General features: G+C 43.3%; 1 protein-coding gene across 1 annotated transcript; it reads left to right on the forward strand.

Moving 5' to 3' along the window:
- The first annotated feature begins 9,297 nt into the window (after positions 1 to 9,297).
- Positions 9,298 to 12,552, forward strand: LOC121980392 (oryzain alpha chain-like). The gene is made up of 5 exons (XM_042532413.1): positions 9,298 to 9,830; positions 10,614 to 10,849; positions 10,947 to 11,087; positions 11,636 to 12,085; positions 12,230 to 12,552. Exons 1-5 carry the CDS (start codon positions 9,353 to 9,355, stop codon positions 12,329 to 12,331), a joined length of 1,407 nt encoding a protein of 468 aa, XP_042388347.1. The 5' UTR covers positions 9,298 to 9,352; the 3' UTR covers positions 12,332 to 12,552.
- Positions 12,553 to 13,110: the final 558 nt, after the last annotated feature.

Raw genomic sequence — 13,110 nt, forward strand, 5'->3', positions numbered from 1 at the left:
TAATGGAAGACCCAAGATACTAAAGGGATGTCGTGCAGATGAAATAACACGTCAACCCCGCACAACAACTTAAACGAGTTCGACACTGATTAATGTAGGGAGATGTAGAAATATTTACAGACGACAGAAAAGAAAGAATGAACGGGAAATCGAAGACCGACACAAAATTGATCTTTAAAGAAGGACAGGAAGCCGACTAGAGGCTCATGGGGCTAGTCATAGGCGGAGGGAATGACTATCTGATAGTCAGAGGGGAAATGGTACGTAGATTTCATCTGATCTATCTCGTCCCCATTAAATTCAGATTCGGTGGAAGTGTACCAAAGTCAGGGGATAGACACAGGAGGTTACAGAGAATCGACCATCGAAAATAAAGAAATCGAGAAGAAGTGACGCATGGATTCAACAAAGGAAAGAAAAAAGAACCTTACTGAGAAAGGTCGCCGGCGAAGATAAGGAGGAGAAGCGTCACAGGATGCGCTTGAAAACGAACATAAAAGTGCAAGACAATGTGAAGGAGACGACGAGCAAATGAGGGTTTATAAACCTCGTGGTCGATCGCTCTGAGCCGTCCGATCAAGGGTAGTGATATGGTCATAGAATTTGAAAAGGCTCTTATCACATCATCAGCGGATACTCGCCTGTCATGTCGAGCGTGCGTTGGCAATGAGTGGGGCACGTGGTAGCCACCTACGGGAAAACATTAATAGGATTTAATTAGTAGGCATGGGCGACGTGCTCAACCATAATGATTAAAGATTTACATGTCTTTTAGCCACTATCATTAGGCGCTCATCCAAGAAAGCTTAGAAAAATTCGCTAAATGTTGTCGTCAACTATCTCGATCGGCACAGACACCTGACTATGATATAGCCGAGCAACTGATCCACTACCAGCCTTATGAGGTATGATCCGAGTGGCAGTTACATACCCGGGTCAGCAAAATGAAGTCGAACGGTGAAGATTATGTGATCCAATTAGAAGCTCAAGAACATAAAAGGTCTGATCGGACTTGGAGGTCACCAAAGACGCTACTTGTTCAGTTAGTTGGGCTTGCAATCTCCTTCGACTAGACTTGAGGGGAAGACTTGTCATGCGGTGATAATGGGGGGATCACTAAGTGTGGGTCAAAGGACGGAGATAGTGGCCGACGTGGAGGTCAAAGACAAGGAGATCAACGCTAGAGAACCAAAGGGCTCACGAACGGGGAGCCGAGTGGGACACACCAAAGGGAGCTGAGCGGAGCTCTCCTACAGTGGCCGATCGGGCATGAACCGCTCGATCGACAAAGGATTGGTCTAAACAGAACGCCCGTATAGCCAAGATCATCAGTCGCTCATCATGGAGCAGAGGAACGTTGGGATGACTGGAGCATTAGTCTGGTCAGCCGAAAACTGTTGGATCGTGACGCACGTGAGAGGGGGGGGTGAATCACGTGATTTTCAAAAACTCTTCTTTTCAGTTTTAAAAACACGAGTACGAAGTGGAAAGTAAGAAGTTTGAAGATAAGAAAATATGAGAAGAACACAAGCGATTTTTACTTGGTTCGGAGCTTTCGGCGACTCCTACTCCAAGGCTCAGGTCCCGCAGATCTATCGATGAACAATCCACTAAAAACCTCTTCCGGTACCCCCAGAAGAGAGAATTGAGTATAAGAAAAGTTAGGCCAAGTGCAACACCTTGCAATTGTCCTTTTATAGTAATTAAGTAGAAAAAGAAATTTTACCAACACTTCAATAATAGAAATGACAACGCTTTGTGTTGATGTTGTTAGACCCCGTGATTATTTTGATGTGATCAACCAAGTTGGTTATGTCCTGCTTTGTGTTTGATCCCTGTGTCTGAGTGTACAAGAGCTTAGGAGTGCAAGAAGTCGAGCGGAAAACGCAGCTAGCGAGAAGGATGACACGGGAAAGGAGCCAACGGGCTCGGTGCGTCCGAAGGACGAGAGAGCTGCGGAAGAGTACACCGGTGAGCGAGAAGAACGTGCGCGGCGTTCGAGAGACGTTAAGCCTGTTGGTGCAATATCCTTTAGGTCAAGGTTGACTGGTTTGACCAAGCTTGAGTCTTGGTCATAGTTTCGATGTTTGACAATACATGTAGACACATGGACAATGCATGTGCAGTTGTTCATATGGGGAGATTCTGATCAGGGATTGATCAGTGTGAATGAAGAAGAGTCAAGTAGGTATACCTGACTGGAAGGAAACCCTGGTGAGTGAAGCCAGGTGAAAGTCCTAGTGAGTGAAGCTAGGCAGATGAAAATCCTGGTGAGTGAAGCCAGGTGAAAGTCCTAGTGAGTGAAGCTAGGCAGATGGAAATCCTGGTGAGTGAAGCCAGGTGAAAGTCCTAGTGAGTGAAGCTAGGCGGATTGAAAACCCTAGTGAGTAAAGCTAGGTAAAAGTCCAAGTAGGTCAAGAGAGTGACCGGATACTTGGCATGAAAGAAAAGTCCAAGTAGGTCAAGAGAGTGACCGGATACTTGGCATGAAAGAAAAGTCCAAGTGGGTCAAAGAGTGACCGGACACTTGGTGAGGAAGTCCTAGCTGTTGGTGCAACCTTAGGTCAAGGTTGACCTGGTTGACCCGACTCGAGGTGACGTGACTCGAGTTGTATTTTGATGTTTGACTTGGGAAGATTGTCGGTGCAACCTTAGGTCAAGGTTGACCTAGTTGAGTTGCATGTTGATGTTTGACACTCGTGAGAGAGTTCTATTCTTGATGTTTGACAAGAATAGGTGTTTGGGAGATTGTAGGTGCAACCTTATGTCAAGGTTGACCTGGTTGACCTGATTCGGGAAAAGTCCAAGCAGGGAGCTTGGCATGCGAAAAGTCCAAGTGTGGAGACTTGGCACTGGAAAAGTCCAAGCAGGGAGCTTGGCACGCGAGAAGTCCAAGTGTGGAGACTTGGCACTGGAAAAGTCCAAGCAGGGAGCTTGGCACGCGAGAAGTCCAAGTGTGGAGACTTGGCACGGGAAAAGTCCAAGTATGGAGACTTGGCACTGGAAAAGTCCAAGTATGGAGACTTGGCACGGAGAAGTCCAAGAAGGGAGCTTGGCACGAGGGAAAGACCTAACTGGGATGTTAGGCAGGTGGAAAAGTCCTGGTGAGTGAAGCCAGGCAGTGGGAAAGTCCTAACTGGGATGTTAGGCAGTTGGAAAGTCGTGAGGAAGCTGGGAAAGTCCTAACTGGGATGTTAGGCGGTTGGAAAGTCCAGTGAGTGAAGCGAGGCGGAGAAAGTCCTAAGCGGGATGTTGGCGGTGTGGAAATCTGTGAGTGAAGCCGGTGGAAAGTCCGGTGAGTGAAGCGGGCAAGGAAAATCCAGATAGATCAAGGGTGATCGGACATCCGTGTTGAGAAGTCCAAGTGAGTGAAGCTTGGCATATGGAGTCGGAGAGGGCTCGGTAGCTCGTTCTCCGAACTAGGTTAGAGAGGGCACTCTAAACCTAGGAGTTGGATCGGTCTGCATCCGATCCGGCACGCTGGTTCTGATCGGTCCGGTGACCGATCGATTCCACTCGATGGCATCTTGTGGAGTTCTGATCGGTCCCAACCGATCAGCGACGATCAGTGAAGAAAGCTCACGATCGGTCCGGGACCGATCGGTGTATACTGATCGGTCTCCACGGCCGATCAGACAAGCTGCGGACCGAGAAGGCTGGAAGCGGATCGGTCCGGGACCGATCAGCCTGATCGGTCCCCACGATCGATCAAACCTAGACCGATCGGTGGCTGATCGGTCCAGTCTAGTTGCGTTGCAGCTAGTTTCTTCATTGTCTTCTTCGCGGTATATAGGGGTCGAGGCTGCTGCACGAATCTTCTTCTTCTTTTCTCTGCTTTCTTCAACTGAGCTTCGATTGAGCTCGCCTCCGAAGCTTCGCGCCAGTCGTCGACTTGCTTCTGCGTTTGGGTTGTGAAGTTGCTGCTTCACCTCCAGTCGACAAGAAAGCAAGCAATTGGTAGAGCGCTATTGTATTCATATTGTATTGCTTTTCTTACTGTTCTTGTACTCTTTGTTTGCTGTTGCAAACGTTTGTGGCGAGGTTTCTCCACCCACAAGGAGTATATTGTATTAGCCGGTTCTCCGGGGACTCATCCACCGACGGATTGACTGGACTCGTCCACCTTACGGACACGCCGAGGAGTAGGAGCCCTAATCTCCGAACCTCGTTACATCCTTGTGTTAAGGTTTGGTTTTCTTCTATTTCGTTTCTTTGTATTTTCCGCTGCGCTAACACGTTTTGTAGAAAGAAACGACGATTTGGGGTCCGCTATTCACACCCCCCTCTCTAGCCGCGTACAAAGGATCCTAACACTAGCAGGTCAAGGGAGTGACTAGATGCTAGGCATGACGTACCAACAGGTTAAGGTTGACCGGATGTTGGTTTGGGAGGTTTGGGACTTGGTTTTGGGCAAAAACCAAGTGCTGGATCGATCAGTGGATCGATCCAGACCTTTCCCAGCGAACAGAAAGTTTCTGGATTGATCAGTGGATCGATCCAGAGGTCTCAATCGATCAGTGGATCGATTGGGACGCTGCTGCTTCGCGCGATAAGCGCTGGATCGATCCGTGGATCGATCCAGGCGTTTTTCCAGAGCACAGAGGCGCTCTGGATCGATCCGTGGATCGATCCAAAGCCTCCCCGATCGATTGGGAAAAATTGAATCGATCGGGATCCGACCGTTGAGTCGTATTTGAGCCGCAGGCGAGCGTTGTCTTCGGTAGTTCTTCACCGATTCATTCCAGATTCATCACAGCTCCTCCCCAGCACTCTCTAAGCTCCTCACCGCCAGTTCTTGAAGGTTCTTGGAGGTTCATCCAAGTCAAGAGGCGAGTTGCAACGACAAGAAGAAGAAGCTAGGGTTTTTACTGCACTCATTGTAAGCTTGTAAGCTTGTATTTCTTTACTACCCTTTCTTCTTCTTGTATTGAGTCTTGTAGGGCTTCTCCGCCCTTGGTAGTTACCATAAAGGAGAGTTTTATTTAGTGGAGGGTGTGTGTGTTGGTGTGGATCCTTGGACTAGTCACCTCTTGTGAGGTGGATACCAAGTAAACCAACCGTGTTAGCGTTGTGTGATTTGTTTCTGTATTTTCCGCTGCACATCTTCGAAGAAACAAGCAACGCTGAACAACGGGCACGCGACGAGCTATTCAGCCCCCCCTCTAGCTACTTTTGGTCCTAACAAAGCCGGGGAGGAAGGATGCTCGAGGAGAAGGCCAGAAATTGAATTCGGGTGAGCCCTATTTCAGTTGACCGAAATCACCCAAGCAAATGGAGCTTCGGAAGTCAAAGCAAAGAAGAAAAGGAGTCAAAAGAGGCTGAAAACTATTTATACCATGCAAGCAGGAAGGTATTTATAGCAGGAACCTTGAAGGCATGTTGAAGGCGCCTTCATTGCTTGTTGAAGGCGCCTTGAGCCAGGTCAAAATGACCGTTGAGGTTCGGATAGAGTTCTATCCGAACAACTCATTGGAGGCGTCTTGGACCTCTGTTGGAGGCACCTTAGACCTACGAGATAGAGTTTCCAGGGCCTATAAAAGGACCCTTGGACCTAGGAATTAGAGATTAATTGTTCAATCAACTCTGTAGTCATTCCTAGCAATAGTTCTGAGCTGTTAGAGTGTAAAAGGATTCTCCGCTTTCAGTAAAGGAGACTTTTTCTAGTGCGCTTTTCATCGCCCTGGATTAACAACCTTCTTGGTTGTAACTAGGTTAACTGCTGAGTCTCTGCTTTATTTCAGTTATTTTATTATTACTATTGCATTTTCGAGTTGAAAGAACGAGAAGGGTATAACTCTTATTTTTCAGGCAATTCATCCCCCACTTGCCGGCCTCCGCTGCACCTATAGATGTATATCTGTCGGGCGTGATCGAAACTCCTCGGAGTAGTCGTCGAGCTCAGCAACTCCATAGTAGAGTTGCAGCATGAATTGAGAGCAGTTGGAGGCTCAAATGTACACGCAGTATCTCGTATGTGGTTGTTGTTTCAATGCACATTCGAGACTGCCTTATAAAAGGCTTGGAGGGCGCCTTCCATAAGCATGGAAGGCGCCTCTAATGAGACAAAATCAATCTCGATCACTACGGTACTTATCCAAGACTTCGGCCAAGATTTATCTAGCGGAAGACATCTTTCATAGCCATGGAAGGCGCATTCTATGAACAGTACCGAGGTGCCTTCGATAGCCATAGAAGGCGTCTTCGGGTACTGTTCACACGAAGACAGATTTTCTTTCTTGCTTGCTTTCTTGCCCTACAAACATGTGTTAGTCCAAATAATCTGCAAGACAAGTGTTAACACAAACATAGATAAATAATAAAAAGAGTAATTAGTTCCTGTCCTCCCAGGACTAGGAAGTAGTCAAGGTTTCAGCTTAGGGATCCCAAATGGACCTAAATTGGACTGACGCCTACTGTCCCTCAACTGGGACGCGTCCTCACAGCAACTCTCCTCCAGTGACTTACCTTTACTTACCTTTTGTCAGACATCCAGTCAGTCCGTTGACCAGTCTGAACTTCATGCCAACTATCCGGTTGGTCCGTCGACCTAGCTGAACTTCCCTGCAACACTAAGTTAGCACAATAGATAAAATGGTAAGGTAAAATAATGTTAGCAGAATTCAAGATTCGTTTGTCCGGTCGACCGCCACGGTCGACCGAAAACCAATCGGTCACATATAACCTAGGGTTATCTCCCCCAGGGTTGCCTAACTTCACTCACTAAGACTTCCATTACCTGACTTCACTCACCAAGACTTCCTCCACTTAGTTTCACTCACTAGGGTCCGATTTCACTCACTAGGACTTCTACTTTGCCTGACCTTTGGTTAGAACTTACCTTTGCTAGTCATCTAGTCCTGATTAGACTTCTCTCTCCCAAACATCAAGTTCTGTTTGGATCAACCCTTGGTCAAGTTGATCAAACTTAGGTATATTGTCAAACATCGAAACCCTAGAGGTCGATTGCACCAACAGAAACAAGCTACCAAGTCGAGTCACCGCAGGGAACATCAGCCGAGTCCGATCGAGCAGAGGAGTGCCCAGTCGAGCGGCTATCTCGCTCGGCTGAGCAGAGGGATCATTGATGTATCTCTTAATATCCTTCCGGGAGATAGTGTCACTGACACAAGGCATAGTCAACTGGCAGATCGTACGATGGAAGCTTCTACTATCTTGTCAGGGATATACATGCCCTGTTAAGGTATAATATTGGAGACACTTTCCCGATAGCTCCTTTGATAGGACAAATTGGAGAATGTGCCCATGCCTCGAGGAGCGTGCACATCACTCGCTGAGGCTCTATATAAAGGGGGGGTTCATGCATTGACGAATGTATGCATTATTTATTATTCACGCTTGTGCTCACTGGTGCTTTGTCTTCTTCCCTCTTTCTGGTGACTTGAGCATCGGAAGGCAAACGACGGGGAGCCCTTCCCTGGTTCGGCATTGACATTTTTTGTGTTGCAGAGCGAAGTGAGGTCTGCATCCAGTCAACGCAGCAATCACATCCCCAGCTAGCCACAGGATCATCAATTATTAATATAGATAGGATAGTGAAAGAGCATTCACAATGGGATCTGTGGATGACGTGTCTAATTGAACTAGCTTCTCCCATATTCAGGAGCAAGGATCCTCTGGTTCATTTTTTTTAGATCAAGGGATAGTCCACAATCTAATTATAGTCGAATTGTGATCGTAATATGATCCAGCCGCAATTAGTTGCTATCCTCTTGCGCTCACTTTCCCATCTAAATTATAGTTTGGGTTAGGACAACCGGCGGAGGCCGTTCAGAGGCCGCCGCGATGGGCGGGTGGCCAGGCTACTGGATGCTAAGTGGGGGGTGGCCTCCAAGCGGGCTCTGGTCACCTACCCTGACTCAAATTATAATCTAAATAGGAAGGTGAACTGAGGGAGAATTGCAACCAATTGTGGCCGGATTGTGGTCATGATCCGGCTACAATTGGATTGTGGACCATCCCTTGGTCCAAAAAAGCGGATTAGAGGATCCTGTCGGCATATTAAGAGGGAGTTTTTTTTATATCCCAGTATAATAGTTAAACTGCCAAATAAATAAAGTAGTGGTTTAAGATTTGAATATCAGCTGCGATATATTATGGGTGTCTTTTTCTCTAATAAAAAACATACCTAATAATGTTGGTCGCATGGATTGGCTCGATGGACACTTTTTAATTTATCTTGATAGTCGATAAAAGATTTATATAAAACTAAATTAATCATCCAAGAATTAATCAGTTCGAAAGTTATTTTTATTAACGTTGGGAGTGACTCCTCATTTGGGCCCAAGATCCTCTGGTCCAAGATCCTTGGATCAATCTTAGACCTCTGCTTATTCATTGGTGGGGTGGACTATACTCCACCTGTTAAACAAATGTATCCAGCTCACTCCACCAATAAATTTATAGGATCTCTCTTAAGATTCTGGACTAAAGGATCTGATATTCCTCATTTGAGTAATCGTACTATTTTTTTAATTTAAATTATTTTATAATTTATTAATATATTTTTTAAAAAAATAATAAATTAAAATTATTTGTTATTTAACGTCTATTTTTTAAAAAAATATAGAAATATATTATTTATATATATAATAAAGAATGCAAATAAACGATAAATTTTTGAGAGAATTTTTTTTTTTTTTTTTTAGGGAAGAGATAAATATTTTTTTAATGTAATATTGATGTGACATTAAACGTAAAGTAATTATTGAGAGATTTTTTTTTAATGGTGAAGAAATAAAGACTTGTTTTTGATGTGATATGGACGTGACATGAAATGGTATAAAAAAATCCCATTACAAACTTCAACAACTGGCCGGCTCAAACCATCTCTTTTTCTTTAAATGCCATATCACAATTAATTAAAAATTAGTAAAATTCTGAAAAGATAAGTTTGCCAGCAAATCAACACATGACACATTTCACCAGTTTCTTTACGAGCAACGCGGAGCAGTTACTTTTTTTTTAATATTGCGCTGATGGATGAAGATAAAATTTAATTTAAATATAAAAAATAAAATAAAATTTCACCGATATAAATTTTATTTATAATAAATGTATTTGTGTTAGTCTAAAATTAAATTAAAGATAATATTTTTTAAAAAAAATTAAGGTGAAATCTTATTTCTTTGGTTTCTTTTTTCAGAAGAGACAGAGTCGACAGGGAGATAAGTTCTAATTAACAGGAAACAGCATCACCTCCTATTTTTAATCCGATTTTTTATCCTATTTTTAATGGCCATCACCGCCCTCCGAGCCTATAAAAGTGCCCTCTTTCACCCACTCTTGGACATCAAAATCCCTATTTTCCCATTCCTCTTCCCCTTCCCCAACCATGGCCAACACGGGGCTCTTCCTCCTCCTCTTTTCCTGCCTCGCTGCCGCCGTCTCGGCGGACATGTCCATAATCTCCTACAATATGGAGCACGGCGTCAAGGGCCTGGAGCGCACCGAGGACGAGATACGCATGTTGTACGACGGCTGGCGCGCCAAGCACCGCCGCGTCAACAGCGCCCTCGGAGAAGAGGAGGATCGCCGGTTCGAGATCTTCAAGGACAACCTCCGATTTATCGACGCTCACAACGCCGCGGCCGCGGCCGGACACCGTAGCTTCCGGCTCGGCCTCAATCGCTTCGCGGACCTCACCAACGAAGAGTACCGTGCCACCTTACTCGGCACCAGGTCCCGCGGCCGAGGCCGCAACCGGGTAGCTGGAGGGCGCTACCGGTACAACGACGGCGAGAAGTTGCCAGAGTCCGTCGATTGGAGGGCCAAGGGCGCAGTCGCCGCCGTCAAGGACCAGGGCCAATGCGGTAAGCATCCGTCTCTTTCGCTGTTGATTTTTTCTTACAGTTGCTTGCTTGAGGCCAGGAAAAAGATCGTGATTGGCAATTTATGATCGCGATCTGCCCTTTTGCCCTTTCTGTTTTTGCACTGTTCCGTTATATTCGGACCAACTCTGGTGATTTCAGCTCTCGCAGATGTCGGATTTATTGCCGTATTTTGTGCTCTGTCTTTATCACATAACGATTGCTTTCGCTAAATGTCAATATAAATTAATTGATTAAAGTAATGGGGGAATTTCATATCATAACTAATCTATTTGTAGTGTTCAGTTGGACCAATTATGTCAGCAGTACTGTCAACCTCAAATCATAGTTGATTTGCCACAGTTGTGTTTTTTTGTCCCAAAATGTTAATTTAGAATATCTATGTAGCGTTGACAATACTAGAAACAACAACAGATCTTCTGGTCCTATGGTTTTGTTGTGTCCAATTAATTGTGGTTAATTTAATTTGATAACAGTGACATAAGAAGAAACAACAATAATCTGTGCTGCCACAGATAATATTTATGCTGTCAACATGATCTGTAGTTGATAATTCGGAACAGAAACAACATTTAATTCTACATATAGTTGAAACAGGAGAATAGGAAATAAAGCTTTAATATTTGCTCTAGCGATCATGTTTCACAATCTACCTAAAACAGTAGTTAATGTGCCAAAGTAATTTCTTTATTTTCTTGGTTCAAAAAATGAAGTATCTACAAATTGATGTTCATGGCTATATGACATTTTTTTAATCCATTGAAGGGAGTTGCTGGGCATTCTCAACTGTTGCTGCTGTGGAAGGCATAAACCAGATTGTGACAGGAGAGCTTCAAACCTTGTCGGAGCAGGAACTGGTGGAATGTGACACCAGCTATAACCAGGGCTGCAATGGAGGCCTTATGGACTATGCCTTCGAATTCATCATCCAAAATGGAGGTATTGATAGCGAGGAGGATTACCCATATACAGCTCGTGATGGCACCTGCGACCAGTACAGGGTACGTATCTTGGTCACATTCAATGCAAATTTTATGCTTTCAAACTATAGGTAATGTGCTTGCGGTGGTTTTACTTGCTGTGCTTATGATCTTGCAGAAGAATGCCAAGGTTGTGTCTATTGATGGGTATGAAGATGTTCCAGAGAACGATGAGAAATCCCTACAAAAGGCTGTTGCACACCAGCCAGTTAGTGTTGCTATTGAGGCTGGTGGCAGGGAGTTCCAACTCTACAATTCGGTATGTGGTAAAATTTGCATCTTGTTAAATTTAATGGATTTATGAAACCAGTTAAATCATTGTTCGTGTAATAAGCTGATGTTTTTTATAACTTCTCTCCTTAAATTACCTCCCATTCTAACTTAGATATTAACTGGTGCTAGCTAATCTTTGGGGGCTTCAGATTTTGTTTTATTTGTAGCATAAATTTTCATATACACACGAAGGTGGAATTGAAGGGGTTATTCTATGGAAGACTATATAAGTAAATGGAATCTATAACTAAACTAAAAGTCCTTTTTATATCAAACCTTAGGAGGGAAAAGATTATAAGAACTGTATATCGATAGAGGAGACAATTGTGGTAAGAAAGTACAAGAACTATTTTGCTTCTTATATATTTGATATTGTTTTCATTACTAAAACTTCTGGTGTGTGCTTTCCACCAACTTGATTGACTCAATGGATTGGCTCCTTTACTGTTCTTAAATCAAGAAAGGTAATACAAGAGAATCAAATGCGAGCATTAAAATGCATGATCTTACAAGTGACATTCTTTTGTTTTTCAGGGAATATTCACTGGAAGGTGCGGAACTGAGCTGGACCATGGTGTTGCAGTCGTAGGCTATGGAACTGAAAATGGCCAGGACTACTGGATAGTTAGGAACTCGTGGGGAAGCGACTGGGGAGAGAATGGTTACATAAGGATGGACCGAAACATCAATGTTTCCTCTGGCAAGTGTGGCATCTCAATGGAAGCATCTTATCCCACAAAGACAGGAGGGAACCCTCCCAAACCTGCTCCATCTCCTCCATCGCCCGTGAACCCTCCTACTGTTTGTGATAAATACTTCTCCTGCCCATCGAGCACCACCTGCTGCTGCGTCTATGAATACGGCAAGTACTGCTTTGCCTGGGGATGCTGCCCTCTTGAGGCTGCCACCTGCTGTGATGATCACTACAGCTGCTGCCCTCAAGAATATCCTGTTTGCAATGTTGAGGCTGGAACATGTCTACTGGTAAGCTCTTCATTACTTGATTCACTAATGATTTCTAATGACTTAAAAGTTAGTTTCAATTATTCTTTCCAAACTAATTACCTATAGTTGTGCCTGCTTGATCGACAAATTTATCAACTAGAACATTATTTTCTCGATATGCAGAGCAAAGATAGTCCAGTATCAGTGAAGGCCTTCGCTCGTTCCCCTGCAAAACCATTTTGGGCATATCTGGAGAATTCTGATTCATCCGCATTCAAACCATGAAGTTCTTAGTCGATGAAATGAATTCATACGGTGATAGAGCACCTCCTTCAGAAGACAATTTGATCTGTTCTGTTTATCTTGATGATTGCTCAGAGCTCATGTACATATATATATTCACAAATTCCATCTCATGATTTATTTCAAGTCATGTAAAATTGGTGCTCAGAATTGCTTTTAAAGAATTTTCTGATAAGATTTCAGAAATGCATTTTCTTTTTCTATTTGCTAATTTATGCTATTTAATCATCTCTTGATCTAATTAAAAATTTAAATAAGACCATTTGATTTGGTAGATGGTGCACCTACACGAATTGAATGGCTTTATTTTCTCTCACGTTATTTCGGTAATTCTTATTATTGTTTCTTGTAGCATGCAATTTCAGGGTTATTTATATTTCTCCCACTCATTATTGTTTGATACGAATAGCAATAAATTTATTTTATTGTGACAAAATATATGAAGCGTTTAACAATTCTTCTTGATTTTATTTTAAGAATATAGTAATAAATAAATAAAATTACAACTTGAGATTTTATTTTAGCGTGAACAAGTCTCTCATTGCTTAAAAAAAATTCGAACAGGATTTTTTTTTATGTATAAAATAGTTCCAATATTAACAGCAAAATTATGTTTCGATTAAAATTTTGTCCAACCATGGTAAATTATGGTATCGGTAATATTTTGGTACAACTATTTTGCTAATATATTATTCTCAAGACAGCCTCAAAATTATATTTTTCTCATGGTTAAAATGGTTTATTTTAATTTGATGTTTTGA

This window comes from Zingiber officinale, chromosome 1B, assembly GCF_018446385.1.
Source record: "Zingiber officinale cultivar Zhangliang chromosome 1B, Zo_v1.1, whole genome shotgun sequence".
Lineage (NCBI taxonomy): Eukaryota > Viridiplantae > Streptophyta > Magnoliopsida > Zingiberales > Zingiberaceae > Zingiber > Zingiber officinale.